Consider the following 15,405-nt stretch of genomic DNA (forward strand, 5'->3'; position numbering starts at 1 on the left):
TACATCATATGACCCTCGCGCTTTCCGAACATTTCCTCTTTGCTTCCGAGAATGTTGGCAGCAACTGCAAGAAGACCACAATAGCTCAATAGCTATTTTCTAGCCACATTTAATTGAATAACAATATATTATATATATATATATATACATATACACATAATGGCATATATATATATTTAACACAACATTTTTAACTTAGTCATATTCTCTCATGCACAATGTACTTGCATGTCTACTTACCTTCTGGTGTAGAGAACTCTATCAGTGCGGTCCGTATTTCCGGAAACATGATCATCTGCCGAATTCCATAGTTGTCCTTTGCTGACATGAGATGCTCTTCCAGCATTTTGCCATCTACATAGTCTGGAAACCCACTCACAAGAACACAGGCATCAGCATTCATATAGAGGGCAGCCGTTTTGCCTTGTAACAACTGAGATGCACCTACAATCAAAATCACAAATGGACCTATTTCACTAGTTGCAGTCAAACAATATAACATTGAATTTCATGATTTTTCTATAGGTGAATTCATTAATACTTGGCCTGGTTGGCATCCATCCTTAGACTCTCTATTTCATATGATTATGCAACCTTTGGACCAACATGATGTGACCAATTGTAACTTTGCATTTTCCTGTACCAGAGAGTGACACCAAGGGAAGGAAAGTAATGGCAGAACAAAAATGGAGTATCTTGATATCCTACCTTCAACACTTACACAGTTGCAAATTTGTCAACAATACTGGATAGTCACTATAGCTCATATATAGCTCATGGCTTTCCCACTAAACGTACAATTAGCTGTTTAAACAAACTTATCAGTGTAATTTCTGCATTTGTATGTTTTTGTCAGGGTTTAATTTTGCATGTCTTCGAATGTAACTACATCCGTTCTGAGTATCATGAGGTAGGCCAGGATTTGGATTATCTATTATCTCTCTCTCTGGGGTGTTGCTTCCCTGGCATTGTCTAGTACCTTATGGAACCTCTGCTTGAGGAGTTGTATGGGGATTTCACTCATCTTAACCTCATACATATACTGTAGTACCATTTCCTCTACTGCTGCATAATCAATGGTGTTGGTTGGTCAAGATAAAATATCTGACATGGAGAAAACCCTAGCAACTGTGTGCACAAGACATTTAACATTTATTTTGTATTTTGTACCTGATTTCCTTCGTCCTGGCTCTTCAAAGTCATGCGGGGCCGTCAGTGGCTGGAAGAATAGACGTAGGTGCTTCAGAAGTAACTGCATTGGCAAGGCTGATGTATGTCCTCTTTGAGGAAACCTGGATGTCAGCTGTCTCACTTCCATTGTGTCCACAAATGCATAAGCATTTTCGGCACCTACATGAAGGATATTGACAACTCTAGTTGCAAAAAACTGGTTCTTGTAAAGCTATCTTTTAAAATTCAAGGGTAGATCATTGACTTATCTACAATTATCTGCAAATACAAGAAATTGTGATTGTTTGCCTGGCATTTTTTGGAAATGTCCTGATCATTGATTTACCATGCAAATGATGTACCAAATTGCAAATTTACTGATTTTTGATAAGTAGGTAGATTCTGAGCGAGCTTGCCAGAGTGAGTAAGGTGGCTCAAGTGATGCTTCATATAATTACATGTTGATTATGCAAATTGAATCTAATTTGCATAACTAATGAGGAATTTGTCTAAACACGCTCTGTCCCATTAAAGGTCTTTTGCAACATGTGACATTTATAACAGAAAGAAAAGAATATTGATAGATGTATATTATTCAAAGTAAAGACCTTATTTGCATAATTGATAAGAAAATGCTATAATGTCATTGTGGCAAATGATGGGAACTTCAAAACTGAAGCAATTCGAAGTTTGTAGTAATGTACAGGGGAAGATCATTGAACATTAATCATGCAAATAAGGTCCTCATTTGCATAACTTATCATCGCCCAGTGCATATGGGAGTGACTTGCCCCCAAAACATTGTCTTATTTCAATTCATATAAATTTAACAAAAGAAATAAGTATGAACCTGAATAGGTATGGATAATAAATAACGGAACCAATGGAATGAAAAAAATATTACACAATATAATTTATTCTTCTGATTGGTCCGCGGCGCCTGGCTATATGATAATCAATGAATATAAGTGTAAATTGAAAGTTACCAGAAGTAAACAAGGAAATATACAAATTAAACAAAAAAAAACAAGTGACCGTAGGCAACATAGTCTGTGACGTCGGCCTGGTATATGTTGGTTGTTTTGTCTTCTTTGGTGTGTGACGTTGTGCTTATATCCTATAATGATTTTTTTCATGGTGTTGAATATATAGTTTTATTTTAAGTTGCTAAATATGTCTGCATGTGCCATGTGAATCTTAATGTTAAAAACCTAAACAAGAATAAAAATCAACACACAGAATTCAGCGTCACACAAAAGAACGAGGGGTCAACTCACTGCCACTATAAAGGAGTACAGACAAGAGGCCGAAGATACAAGTATATATGAAGGCAGCATAATAAAATAATAATATCATGATAAAAAAAGTATCATAATACAAGTACCAACTGTTCCCTTTACAACATAAAAGCCATTGGCCCGCAGCTACATAAAATGACCATAAATAGGTGATAACTGTAATATTCAAACTAGAGCAGAGTTATCAAACATATCATGAACAGCTGGTCGCAGCTGTTGACATCATGAACAGCTAGTCACTGAACAGCTAGTCACAGCTGTTGACATATTCCGAGCAAGGTGAACAGCTGTCAACTTGTGTGTATGGTAAAATCATAATTCACTTCATGAACAGTCTTTTTCAGTCCCTTATCAAAATCACCCCTTAATTCGGTGAGCCACTAGGTACATCAACATATCACGCATTTGCTTGACAATATACAAATACCGCAAGACCAAAATAGCTGAACTTGCCCAATACACTGTAAGATGCATATTTTGTAGGGGTGATTTTGGAAAAATTGAAGAAAAAAAAACAAATAAGAAAACGACAACGGGACATGCAAATACAAATGCAAACGCTCGTAATATTGATGCATATATCACACATCTGCTTGAGTATACCCAATTACCGCAACGGCCACACCACGCAGACCTGGACCAATACACCGTGAAACGTACAGTTTGTAGGGGTAATTTCTTAAATTATTACATCCATAATAAAAACAACTGACGCGATAAAAAACACTGTGCATCATCGTCTAACTCTGTGCAGAGAACCTGCCAAACCACAAACGTATGCGGCAACGGAAACATGCATATACAGATGCGAATGCACGTTACATTGACAATCAGAGAATATCAAGCATCTGCTTGCAATATACAATTACGGCAATGCTCACATAAAGCGGCCCTGGACCAATACACCGTAGGACGGACAATTTGTAGGGGTAATATTTTTATTACATCCATAATAAAACCAGCTGCCGCGAAAAAACAACAACATGCATCATCGTCAACCTCAGTGCAAAGAACTTGCCAAACAACGTACGTATGCGACAACGGGAACATGCATATACAGATGCGAACGCGCCTTACATTGACAATCAGATAAATCCATGCATCTGCTTAACAATATCCAATTACCGCATGACCCACATGAAGCGGTCCGGGACCAATACACTAGAAGGCCAACATTTTGTAGGGGTGTTATTTTTATAACATCCATAATAAAACCAGCTGCCGCCAAAAGAAAACAGTAGTAGTAGTAGACTGGTTTATTGAGCAATAAGCATAACAGTCCTCCTGGCAGCCTATGAGGCTGAATTGCGAGGATATTACAATCATGATCCATTCAAAATACATCAATCAAAAAAACTTTATAAACGATCGACGTAATACAAATTTGTTACGTTCAAAGAACGTGCATCATTATCGTCAATCTCAGTGCAGAGGACCTGCCAAACCACATACGATTCAGACAATGGGAACATGCAGTTATAGGTGCGAACGCGCAAAAACTTGATAGAATTAAAGGTCTGTCGCCAGAGGTTACCCTCCGGTCACAGACCAATAAGTATGGATAATGCATGACAGAACCAATAGAATGAAAACACATTGCACTGAAAAAAATAAATGGACATAGAGAAATTAAAGTTACCAGAAGGAAACAATATGTAAATATGCGATAGGGTTGGGGTTCCCCTTCTTTGGTGCAGAGTTTTAGAGAATTTTAAGTTAAAATGGGGCATTCTAACGTATCCTGAAGGGCAAACATTCCTGTTACAGTTTAAGTCTGTGGCTACATGTGACCTAGTGTCATCTCTGGTCAATCAGAATTGCCAGATGATCTGCTCCCCAGAGTAAGGGGGCACATGGTCAGGGTATGGGGGTGCAGTGCCAATATTGTTCCCCTCTTTAGAAAATACCCTGGGTAAGGGCAGATAAAACACTGCCTTGGTGGAAAGAAGGCATTCATTGCATTTCTTATAATATATGCAAAATAGCTCCCCTTTCCATAATCAATGTTCAATGATGTTTACCTTTACATAACTTCCAAATGCCACAAGAAAATCCTGTCATTTACCAAAATGGGATTATAGCATTTCCTCATTAATTATGCAAATTAGGCCTATATTATCTGACAACATTCTTCTCTTTCTCAGCTACCAATGTCACATGTTGCAATAGTCCTACAATGGAACAAAGCGGGGTTAGGCAATTTCCTCATTAATTATGCAAATCAGATTCCGATTTGCATAATTAACATTTAACTATATGAAGCATCACTAAAGCTATCTACATACCATAAACATGACGATCCGTCAACCCCTTCGAGTTATTCCCTTTCAAAACAAGCCTCTACATGTAGGTAGCCCAGATCTACACCACTTACTCTCAGCCCCAAGAGCTATCCGAGGGTCTGCATGCTCTTTTCCGTAAGGCGTAGGCAGGCCTTTTAATTTCCCGTAATTCGTAGGGAAGCTTTTTTATTTCATGTAATTCGTAGTGAGGATGAAAAATTTACCGTAAAGCGTAGCCAGTGCATTTCACGTAAAGCGTAATCTAGCCCAAAAATTTTACGTAAAACGTAATCTAGCCTAAAAATTACCCGTAAATCATAGTCTGGCCTCCCAAATTTCATAAGTCGAAGCATAGTCTACCAGTAAATTTTAGTCCAAAGGAAATTGCGTTTTAAAGGATCAAGATTTCAAAATTTTGCCGGACCTCCCTTGCGACTCTTTTCACCTTCGGTCATCGTCATGGTTAAAATTGTATCAGTGGCCTCTCCCTCGAAAACATTTTTGCTAATAGAAATGTCATTGATATGCATGCATTGATTTTGCTAATAGAAATGTCAAAATGCAGGAATTATCATTTTAGAGAGGCAAGATTTCAAAATTTTCATGGTTCACCCTTGTACCGCCTCGCGCCTTCGGCTCTCGAAATGTTGAAAATCATGTTGGGGAATGTGACGTGTCAACCTTAAACAACCTTTTTGCTGATAATATGATAGGAAATCGTGTTTCAGGGGGTCAAGATTTCACAATTTTCCCCGACTTCACTTGCGACGCCTCGCCCCTTCGGCACTCGACATGGTAAAAATCTGTTGGCTTACACTGTTGGCTTTATCTTTAATTAGATATGCCATTTAACTTAGCTACCAGCGAAAATTTCCCCTCAATATGCAAGAAATAATGTTTCAGAAAATTTTCCCGGCGGAGCATGCCCCTGCCCCTGTCGAGTGTTGCCAGCCTTCCAGAATTTAGCGTAGACCGTTGCTGGCCTTTCTGAATTTAGCGTGAAGCGTTGCTGGCCTTCAGAATTTAACGTAAAACGTTGTGGACCATCCTAAATTTAGCGTAAAGCGTTGTCAGGACCCCCCATGCAGACCCTCCTATCCACCACTCATATATATCACGTCAAATGTCAAAACAGGAAGTTCCCCTGCAGTACCGCAACAAGTTGCTAGGAGGCTAAAAATCTTATCGTTTCAAGACCTACCTACATACCAAATATCAATACAATCCATCAATCCATTATAAGCTCCTTGCACACACCCATACGGTGATACATACATACATACGTACTTAACACTACTGAAAATATAACCTTCTTGGCGAAGGTAACTAACGGTAACGTTACTGTCAGTAATAAACACACACACACACACCTTCTGGTGTTGAGAACTCTATCAGCGCCGTCTGCATTTCCGGAAACATCACCATCTGCTGAATTCCACAGTTGTCCTTTCCTTGAATCATCAACTCTTTCAGCAATTCGTTGCTCATATCATCCGGTACACCGCTCACAAGAACAGACGCGTCGGCTTTCATGTCGAGGGCAGACATCTTGTTTTGTGATCACCTGGGCTGTGTACTTAGTATTTAGCACCAGTGAACTAGAACACAAAATAAACTAATGTTAGTGGAGTCAAGCAGCGCAGTCTGTATTTTTGGACCCTGAGGCACGATTGTCAGGTTTGTCTAAGTTAGTGCAGAAGCTGCAAATGTCATCATAAGAATGTAACGATGAGAAAATATTTGCCCCTACCTGTGAAGGAAACTGTGAACTGTTCTTAAGGCCTCCAAAGTGGGGAGCGTCGACGCTTCAAAATTAATAGTAGGATGCAAAAGTAAGTAACAAATATGACCTCTGGGTACAATCCACAAAATATGTGAAAACGAGCTAAAGTTTGTCAGCTCGTTCTCCTGTAAAAGCCAATTTTATCTGCCCCCAGCAGAGTTCATAATACTGCGGCAGACTGACAACAGTTAGCGGTAATTGTATTCTTGCGCAAATTGAAGCCGACCGAAGCATCGTAATCCAACTCATACAGTCACAAAACTTTGTATTCCGCTACCATTCACCACAGTCACAGCCTTGCTGCCGTGCACAGACGAATCTCTACGGCTTTGTCAAGTACTGTGATGTACTACTTTATGCCCGATCTATTTTCCACGGGAGTCGCCCATAAATACTACTAGTAACAGTACTTTGTTATGCGACCTTGACGCCAGTCAGGTGGGCTGAGTCAGGGGATTCCCCTTAATAGGTGAAAGGTCACAAATAGGCTTGTCAAAATAGGTGTAGTAATACCTTTTCTTTAGAAATATTGGCATTTTGGAGCTGGAAGCTACAGGAAGGGGTTTTGACTATTTTACTTTGCTCGAAAAATAGACTTTTAGCCGTGTTTGGAGAGTCCAACACGTAAATGCAGGTTGGATGTGATTGGTCAAAGGTCATCAGAGTTTGTTTTGGTGGTGAAACAGCACTTTCACTGTTTAAATGTGTCTACTAGAGTAGACGGACTCGTTAGAGGTCGGACTGTGCGGTTAATACTGCAAGAGTGGGGTTCAAGCACCGACAACCAACCATGCCAAACGGCATTGAGCCTTTTGGTTTCATTGGTTGCGTGTTGGGTTTGTGATCTGGTGGCCGGGAGTCAGGATATTGTTTTTTTTTCCTGTTTCTACTCCTTTCTTACATCGGGTTCATTCTTGTGGCATTTGGAGGTTGAGTTGAACATTATTAGATACAAACCATGCAAAAAAGGGGGGTCATTTACATAATTGATGAGAAAATTCTGCAATTATTTTTCTTGCTTTGTTAGCACAAGGAGGTTAAAATAAACCTCCTTGGTTAACGTTAAGGCTTTCATACTTTGAACAACTTCTGTTTGTCTAGGTCTATGTCGCAACTATAAAAAATGTTAAATATCTTTTTGCATCAAGGATCTCTTTTGTTTTCTTCTTTTCCGACAAAACATGTCAAAACAGCCATAGCCAAATCTATGGAGCATGAGTAAGAAGCATGTATGGGTATTTTCCAACTACACTACAATGTATGTGCCGGTCAGTCATGACTGTATTGGGCAACAATAACAGACACAAGTTGCGAACAAGATGACACATTTTTTACTTCGATCCTCATCAATACATTAATAAGGCATTTTGAAACAGTTAGTAGTTTTTTTCTTTTCAGTACTAAACCATGTATAACCGAAAAATAATAATTTACAGCATAAATGGCTTTTTAACCAAGCCATATAAACCTAACAGTTAATATAAACAAGTGTTACAAAAAAAAGAAATAAATGTTATTTGTGAAAAGTAAAGTATAAAGATGCCCTGCATGCAGTTATACTTTGACATACAAAAAGAAAATACAGAAGGGGACTGTTATACAACTCAACATTATCTAAAACGAAATATAAACTTAACAATAACTGAAAAGGTCGCAAAAGAACGTGTATCTCTGTACACCACATATGCACTTGTCCATGTATACTTTCATTTGACGTCATCTGCGCCATGTCGGATTACAGCGTACGTCTGTAAACCACAGGAAGATGCTACTGCTTAATTCATTTACCCTCCAACATGGTCGACACAGGATTGAAATTATAATTAATATGACATGAATGAAAAGCCTGTATAGTATGAGCGATGATTGCAGTTGCCTTCACTGTCAGAAGTAAATACAGTCCAACAGTATCAGATGGCCTGGTAGTCAGCACTGACCGTAGCACCTGACAGACCTAGATGAAAGAATAAAGCACCAAAAAGTGGTCATATTTAATCTCCAAGCAGATTCCTCCGGTGGCATTAAAACAGTAACATAAGCTGGGGAAGGAATTAGCCAGCAAGGGAGGATTATTTGCCACCGCGGAATCTGCTTGGAGATTAGGTCATATTGGCCTGGTTGTCCTTATACAGAGGTGATCACTGGTACAGGTTTGAGTCGTTTGACCTTTTTCACATGCCATTACTGGCAAGAACTGTAGTTATATGTCGACAAAGGTTAGGCATCCAGGTAATAAGATACACAGGGTAGCATTTACTCAAGAAACTGGATGGTTCTTAATGTTGACCACTGAAAAAAAAAACTTTCACACTTATCGAACAAAAAGCTTACAAATTCAAGGTACAGAATTAGTGTCATCATCCATGTGGCCATCATTCTACACAGAGATGAACCCCCATCCTTGAACAGCTCTTGGTTCAAACCAAGTGGAGTTTTAGTGTTCAACTCTAAGCACTAGTCACTAAGCACTAAGCAGAAGAGTTCTTCATCATTTACCAATAATGAAACTTAGACTTCCACAAAGACAACTTCTCAATATGTCCAACAAAAATTATCACCCAAACTCAATATGTCGTGGACTGAAAACATTTCCCCAAAAACTCCATGGATTTTCCCATCTCCTGCTCAGGTTTACATAGACAAGTGCATAGGGTGTACATGTACTGCCAAAGAAACAATGATCTTTGTCTTTGGAAAACAAGCGTCTATCAAGTTTTCTCCTCCCAACGGATTTCATTACTCAACATTATGACCAGTCCCCCAACGATGCATTACATCTCTACTCAGCTACCACCTAGCAACATCGTACAGAACTGCAGCTAGTTTGACTCAACACAATCTCTCATGTGTCATATACTGTAATCACCTTTTTGTGGACAGAAAGTCTCTTTTTTCCTCATCTTCTTTTTACCACAAAGGCACTTTGTAGCTTTCCTATCCTGCTACATACTTAGACAATCAATAGTCAACGACTGGAACAAACTCCAGCATAGAAAATCTTGTGATAGTTCATTGTGTAGAGATTCGGTTTAGATACAATAATAATCATTCACTGTGCTCTCAGTCGACAAGTACTCGTACAAAAGCTATACGTTGGCAACGCTAGCCTCTACCTGGCTCTACTTGTTGCTGGAAATAGAGTAGAAATTGGTCAGATTGACAGATAACACATCAGTGGAGTTGACAGGCCAAAACTACAATTTGTGACATAGGCAGGGTCGAACCAGTTTTCTAAAATTCACTCGTCCTCGGGCAAATACACAAAATCCCTTGCCTGAAATGACATGACATTTTTATATGTATTTTCACTTCCAGCAATGGAATCTTTTATCATTGGCTCAATTTTCCTGTGTTGACCAATGCTTGATGCCATGTCTGTGACAAGTAACAAGTATGTCAAAATCTCACTCATGGAAAAATCTTACTTGCCAGATTGGGCAAGTGGAGTAGGACATGCACCTGTCTGATCGGCACTTTTTCTTGCCTGGGACAATCGGGCTAGTGAAAACTGTACTTTTGAGCTGACCAACTCCTCTGATATGTAATCTGTCTATTTGGCCAATTTCTACCACTTTCAGCAACATGTGGAGCCTGGTGTAGGCTAGCAATACGGCTGTTTTACATATTTTGATACGGAGGCATGTACGCTAATCTTCTGTCTAGCTTGGGGTGTCCGCGCATTGCACTGTCGTTGTGGGGGGGAAACCCGGTGAGGGGGGGCGGGGTGGAGGGGGAGTTGTCGCCCGCGGTGGACCAGGGGGATGTGGCGGCCATCGGGATCGGATCGCTCCACTGGGCTGTGACTGAGGGGTGGACTTCCGGGGCGGACCCCTGGGGGAGGGGGTCACTCCACTGCTGGATGGCGGCCACGTGGCCGTCGACCGGAGGGGGCTGCTCGGCGAACTGGAACCCTCCCGGCAGCGACCGTTGCCATGGAGACTTGGGCGGCCATGTTTTTGTTGACTTTGGTTCCTACAAGAACGAAAAACGATTAACTGTAATGCTATGCAAAATCCAACCATACAGCAACCTGACAAAGAGAGACCCCTAGTGGACAACAACAGAAGTGGAGCTGTGCATGCTTGCTAATCATCTTTCATGGGTTTTTTGTAACTCTATGACTGCATTCTCCTTAGGGATTTCCTTTCTTAAGGTCTCATTCCTGTATTACTCCGACTGTGTAGTCCCAAAGAGTCCGGGCCGAAAAAATTATCTGGCCCGCAAAGCATGGTTTTAGGTGGACCATAAATTCCCATTAATAAACCATAAGTGATACAAAAGGAATTTAGATGAAAGCTTGTGTATTACTGGCATGATCATGCACGAAAGTTTCGTGACCCGATCGATCCTCGGACGTTTACGTTTATTTCTCTTGAGTGCTCCGGTCAGGCTCTGGGTAGTCAAGAGGACCTCTAGCGGATTGCGGCTAGGTGCATTTTGAAATGCGATAAAAATTGTTCTGTGCGCTAGTTTTGGGTGACAATTTTTTTATTGCCTAAGAAACGTGTGTGCTCACAATAGAAAGCAAAACATCTCCAGATATACTGTGTTTTAATTGGATTTGCAGACATAGAAGGCGTGTGTTTAAGCGTTGGTTTCAATGGGGCGATCTAATTGTGTAATGAGGCCTTATTCATCTTCTAGTCTCCCTATAAATGCCACAGAACCTTTGGAAATGAAAGGAGTTGATCTGAGACTCTGCGCCTGCCTGTCCAGGAAGTCCTGCTCCTTACGACTGTCTATAAGAACGTTGAGTTATTCCATAACAGGATAAGGCTTAAGACTCACCATCTGCGCCAGCTCGTCCAGGAAGCCCTGCAGGTGTTCTGACTCAGGTGTGCTCTCCCCACCTTCACTGCTGCTGGGGGGAGGGGGGCAACACAACACAACAGATCAGTACATGGACTTTTCTCATCAACAAAAATCTCCATCTAATGCTGATTCATCTTAATTCATCGGGTAATCTATACCCATCATCTTTAAAACAGGGTATTTAGGGATATAATATTGACAGACAGTGATTTGAAATAGCAATATTTTCAAAATATTGAAATTTAGGAAATGTTGCTATTTGAAATCACCATCTCTCGAATTGATATCTCTAAATACCGTTTTTAAATACAACTGATACATGTACGTTACCCCGCTGATAATATAGAACTAACATAAAGCATAATCAAACAAATTAGTTATAGTGTTAATTAATAACAATAAATGTTAAAACAGACAAACGAAAAGAAGATTAAATGATGAGACCATACCAACCTGATTTTACAGACTAAATCCTAATGTTTCCTGATATTTTAGGATGCGCAATTTGTAAGAATCACTATGACCAAGACATATTTTTCCATGCTGAGGTAGTTTTATGCAGGGTTCCGGGTAACGTATTGATTTGCTAAAATATGTTGCTTGGCTGCAAGCACTACAACATACTGCTGCCTGTCTGCTAAAAGAAACTGGGACACTAGCCAAAATCAATCCACCAGGGAATGTTGTCAGCAAAACGATGGCTTATTCACGGGGTGCAAGGGCCAAGGGAGTAGAGTGTGCGCCTTGCAGTGGGTAGGTCGTGAGTTCGATCCCCGGCTGCTTAGCACTCAGTATTTGGGAAAGACGATCGTAGTAGTCAGGGTTGTAGCCAGCCTGAAATCATTTTCCATCCCTTCGATTTTGAATCCTATCGAGTGCCCAAGGCGCGACGTTTGTAGGGGGGTCCGGGTGCATGCTCCCCATGAAAATTTTGAAATCTAGACCCTCTGAAATGCTATTTCCTGCATTTTGAGGTGTAAATTTTGCTGGTAGACTAAGCTGTTCAACAGGGGGACAGTTTTTTTTATATCTTTACATATCTATTTTTGTCCGTCAGAGGATGGAATGGGCAAAAAATTTTTCCGGCCCCAGCTGCAAAATTCCGTCAAAAGGACGGAAGGACGGGCGCTGGCTACAACCCTGGTAGTAGTACAGGCCACTGCCAGTGGACTAGCCCCCTGCTGTAGCAAAGCTGTGTGGCCCAGGACTACAAAAATGTAGATGGGCACTGCAAGATGTGTGGTTTGTGAAGAATGTTGACTTTTTTAAAAACACTATAATACTACCCACCATTTCTGTATGAGGTCGTTTCCGGTCAGACCCAGCCCCATGGAGAACACGTCCCCGTTGGTTGAGGAGGTGTCGTCGCTGGAGCTTGCACTGCCGGAGTCCATGTTACACCAGCTGTTGCTCCCTCCAAGGGCTTCACTGCTGCACAAAACACACAAACGGTACAGTCAGATTTGGAACCTTACCCCTAACCCTACATGTACCCCACATCCCCATTTACATGGGCTTCACTGCTGCACAAAAACACTACCAGTCAGATCTAGTTTCACCCATGGTGCGGGCAAACTGTTGCCAACTACAGGGCTCAAATTACTCACATGCAACCTGCAAATATAAACCACTGCAGCATAAAAGTTCTTCTGATGCGCAAAATGCTGCCAAGGCAAGTTGCAACCTGAAATTGTAAGCAACAACATGCTTGTATCGAGCATTCTGGCAACGGTTGCAGTGTAGTGACTTGCGATGCATGATGGGATGGGATCAAAGGTCACCCAATGGGACAGACATACAGTCAGTTTGCACACTACAAGCATCTGGTTTCACATAAAGTGATTTTAGCTGCTGCTGCACCTGGTTATAATTGCTAGAAAGAAACGAGGTGTGTTAGTTTGAAGGACAAGCAGGGTAAGAGAGTTAGAGAGTTAGACTCTGGGATCAGCTTTTGATGGATGAGCAGAAAAGCAGGGATATTTGCAACAAGAACAACAAAAACACATATAAAAACAGCGGAAAACGGAATGAGGTTAGAAGCAGAACAACGCAAGATGAGCCCCAAAAGATAGGTCCTCTTCACATAAAAAAAGCAGAAAACAGTGTGAGGTTAGATTCTGGAAGCAGAACAACGTAAAAAGATGTGCCTCAAAAGAAAGGTCGTACCTTGACAGGGGAAGGTCAAAGAAAGACGCAGCTTTGGTTTGATCCACCAGCGGCGGGGAGTCCAGCCGCGAGCGGGGCAGGAGAAGGGGGAGGGAGTTGTATCTTGGGGAGGGAACAGGCAGAGGAGAGGGGAGGACAAAAATGGATGAGTCATGGTACGTTTATGAAGGTTAGACATCCAGGTTAAAGACCCCAGTACAACTACATAATGACCACCAGTACGAATCTGGATAACATAAACTATGGACTTTAATATGCTACAGGCACCCGTGCAGTTCACATCAGTGGAGGTAAGGCTAAGACAGTTTATCGAATTACAAGTTTCTCTCCCAGTCATTTTTGAAAATGCAATGACAAAAGATAAGAAATTGAAGTAGATCAGGTTTTATACCATAACCAGTAACCATGGTTACCAGGTAAGTCTCCTACCTTTCGTTGGAAGAAGGCGGTATGGGCCACGTGGAGTTGAGTCTCCCCTCCTGACTGGACCACTGCGTCCGCATCCCCTCCCCTCCCCATCTGTGCCGAACCTTACTCTGCTGGGCCTGAAGGTGAGAGTAATATTGATCCATGCATGAATACTTTATCAGGAACGTTATTGGATAAAGAGACTGACTCTTTTTTACACAGCCATTTATTTACTCCCAACCAACGTTTCTGTGACCGTCTGTCACCTTCTTCAGGGCAATTCTGTGTATATTCTGTGCAATACGTTTATAGACTTGTAAACACTTTAAATGAAAAATATGTGAACTGTACCTCTGTTATATATTTTGTCCGACCCTTACCTCTTCCCTCATGACCTCAATCTTGAGAAAAGCGACCTGCAGGCTGATTTGAGCTTAAACAGGTTCAAGCAACCAAACACACACTCCCTTACTTACCTGCAGGTAGTTATTCATACTGGCAACGTAGTGGGCATACTCTGGATCCGATGAGAACTCGCTCCCGGCAAGCTGCTCCAAATTTCCGCTCAGGCTCACCGGCCGAATTCTGCTCGGCCACGTGTTCCGCCCAAAATCTGAGGGTCTGGGCAAGCTGTTTGACCTGTTCAAAACAAACCTGCAGTTGAGTACTTAAAGGATATCCTTTGCATGATGTACAAAATGCTCAAAGACCTGCAGTGTTTCCGCCCGAAATCCGAGGGTCTGGGCAAGCTGCTTGACCTGTTCAAAACAGACCTGCAGTTGATGTCATTTGAACATAGAACTACAATATCCAGACTTGCACGAGATAAGATGACTAATAAACTGGTGGATGTATCTTAAACCAGCTCAGACAAGAACTAGAAATAGTCATGTCGTAAAGATGTGGGGGGTTCTTTAACATACATGGGTTGTGGCTCTCCCCAAACATGGGACCTCGATTTAACGTCCTATCAGAAGGACGGTCCGAGCTGAAGCTAGGTACTCATTTTCACCTGGGTGAGGTGAGGAAAGTCGTGTAAAGTGCCTTAGTTTCCCAAGGTCACAAGATCGGTGCCACGGCATGATTTGAACCCAGGACCTGAGCCAAACGCACTGCCGATTATGCCACGCAAAACGAATAATTAAAGATTCAAACAAATAACAACAAACACAGACCTTTGGCTGCTGGTGTCCTCCGAGCTGGACTTCTCACTAGGCAGGCTGTTGGGGTCGGAGGTCCGCAGGTTGGACAGGAAGTTGGCGGCCTCCGTGGTCCAGCTCTTGCGGTTGCTACGGTTACCGGGCGGGGACCCGTCGGTCGCGAGCGGCTGAGGTTTGTGGTGACGCGAAAGGAAGTCAATCACTTCCTGGATTTCCTCCTCAGTGGCAAGACTTGGGGATCGCTCAGACTCTCCTGCAGGGTAGAACAAAAAGACAAAACAATTCTTTACACCCAACAAAGTAGCTGATTGTAAATACATGTACAT

The 15,405-nt window shown here is 41.6% G+C and overlaps 2 protein-coding genes across 2 annotated transcripts in view; both read right to left on the reverse strand.

The window, feature by feature from the left end:
- Nucleotides 1-232: 232 nt before the first annotated feature.
- Nucleotides 233-6,298, reverse strand: LOC118417446. Its single transcript, XM_035823009.1, has 3 exons — nucleotides 6,121-6,298; nucleotides 1,171-1,350; nucleotides 233-444 (listed from the first exon to the last, which is right to left on the reverse strand). The coding sequence occupies exons 1-3, from the start codon at nucleotides 6,296-6,298 to the stop codon at nucleotides 233-235; spliced, it is 570 nt and encodes a 189-aa protein (XP_035678902.1).
- A 3,122-nt stretch (nucleotides 6,299-9,420) lies between these two features.
- LOC118417447 (granule associated Rac and RHOG effector protein 1-like) overlaps nucleotides 9,421-15,405 on the reverse strand; it is a 55,427-nt gene continuing 49,442 nt past the window's right edge. Inside the window, exons 11-17 of the mRNA XM_035823010.1 lie at nucleotides 15,095-15,332; nucleotides 14,396-14,558; nucleotides 13,941-14,056; nucleotides 13,512-13,613; nucleotides 12,636-12,776; nucleotides 11,322-11,394; nucleotides 9,421-10,505 (exon numbers count right to left, since the gene is read on the reverse strand). Of these exons, the coding sequence (XP_035678903.1) occupies nucleotides 10,152-10,505; nucleotides 11,322-11,394; nucleotides 12,636-12,776; nucleotides 13,512-13,613; nucleotides 13,941-14,056; nucleotides 14,396-14,558; nucleotides 15,095-15,332 (1,187 nt within the window). The 3' untranslated portion in view covers nucleotides 9,421-10,151. The remainder of the gene's footprint in view (nucleotides 10,506-11,321; nucleotides 11,395-12,635; nucleotides 12,777-13,511; nucleotides 13,614-13,940; nucleotides 14,057-14,395; nucleotides 14,559-15,094; nucleotides 15,333-15,405) is intronic.

The sequence above is a fragment of the Branchiostoma floridae genome, chromosome 6 (genome assembly GCF_000003815.2).
Source record: "Branchiostoma floridae strain S238N-H82 chromosome 6, Bfl_VNyyK, whole genome shotgun sequence".
Classification (NCBI taxonomy): Eukaryota; Metazoa; Chordata; class Leptocardii; order Amphioxiformes; family Branchiostomatidae; genus Branchiostoma; species Branchiostoma floridae.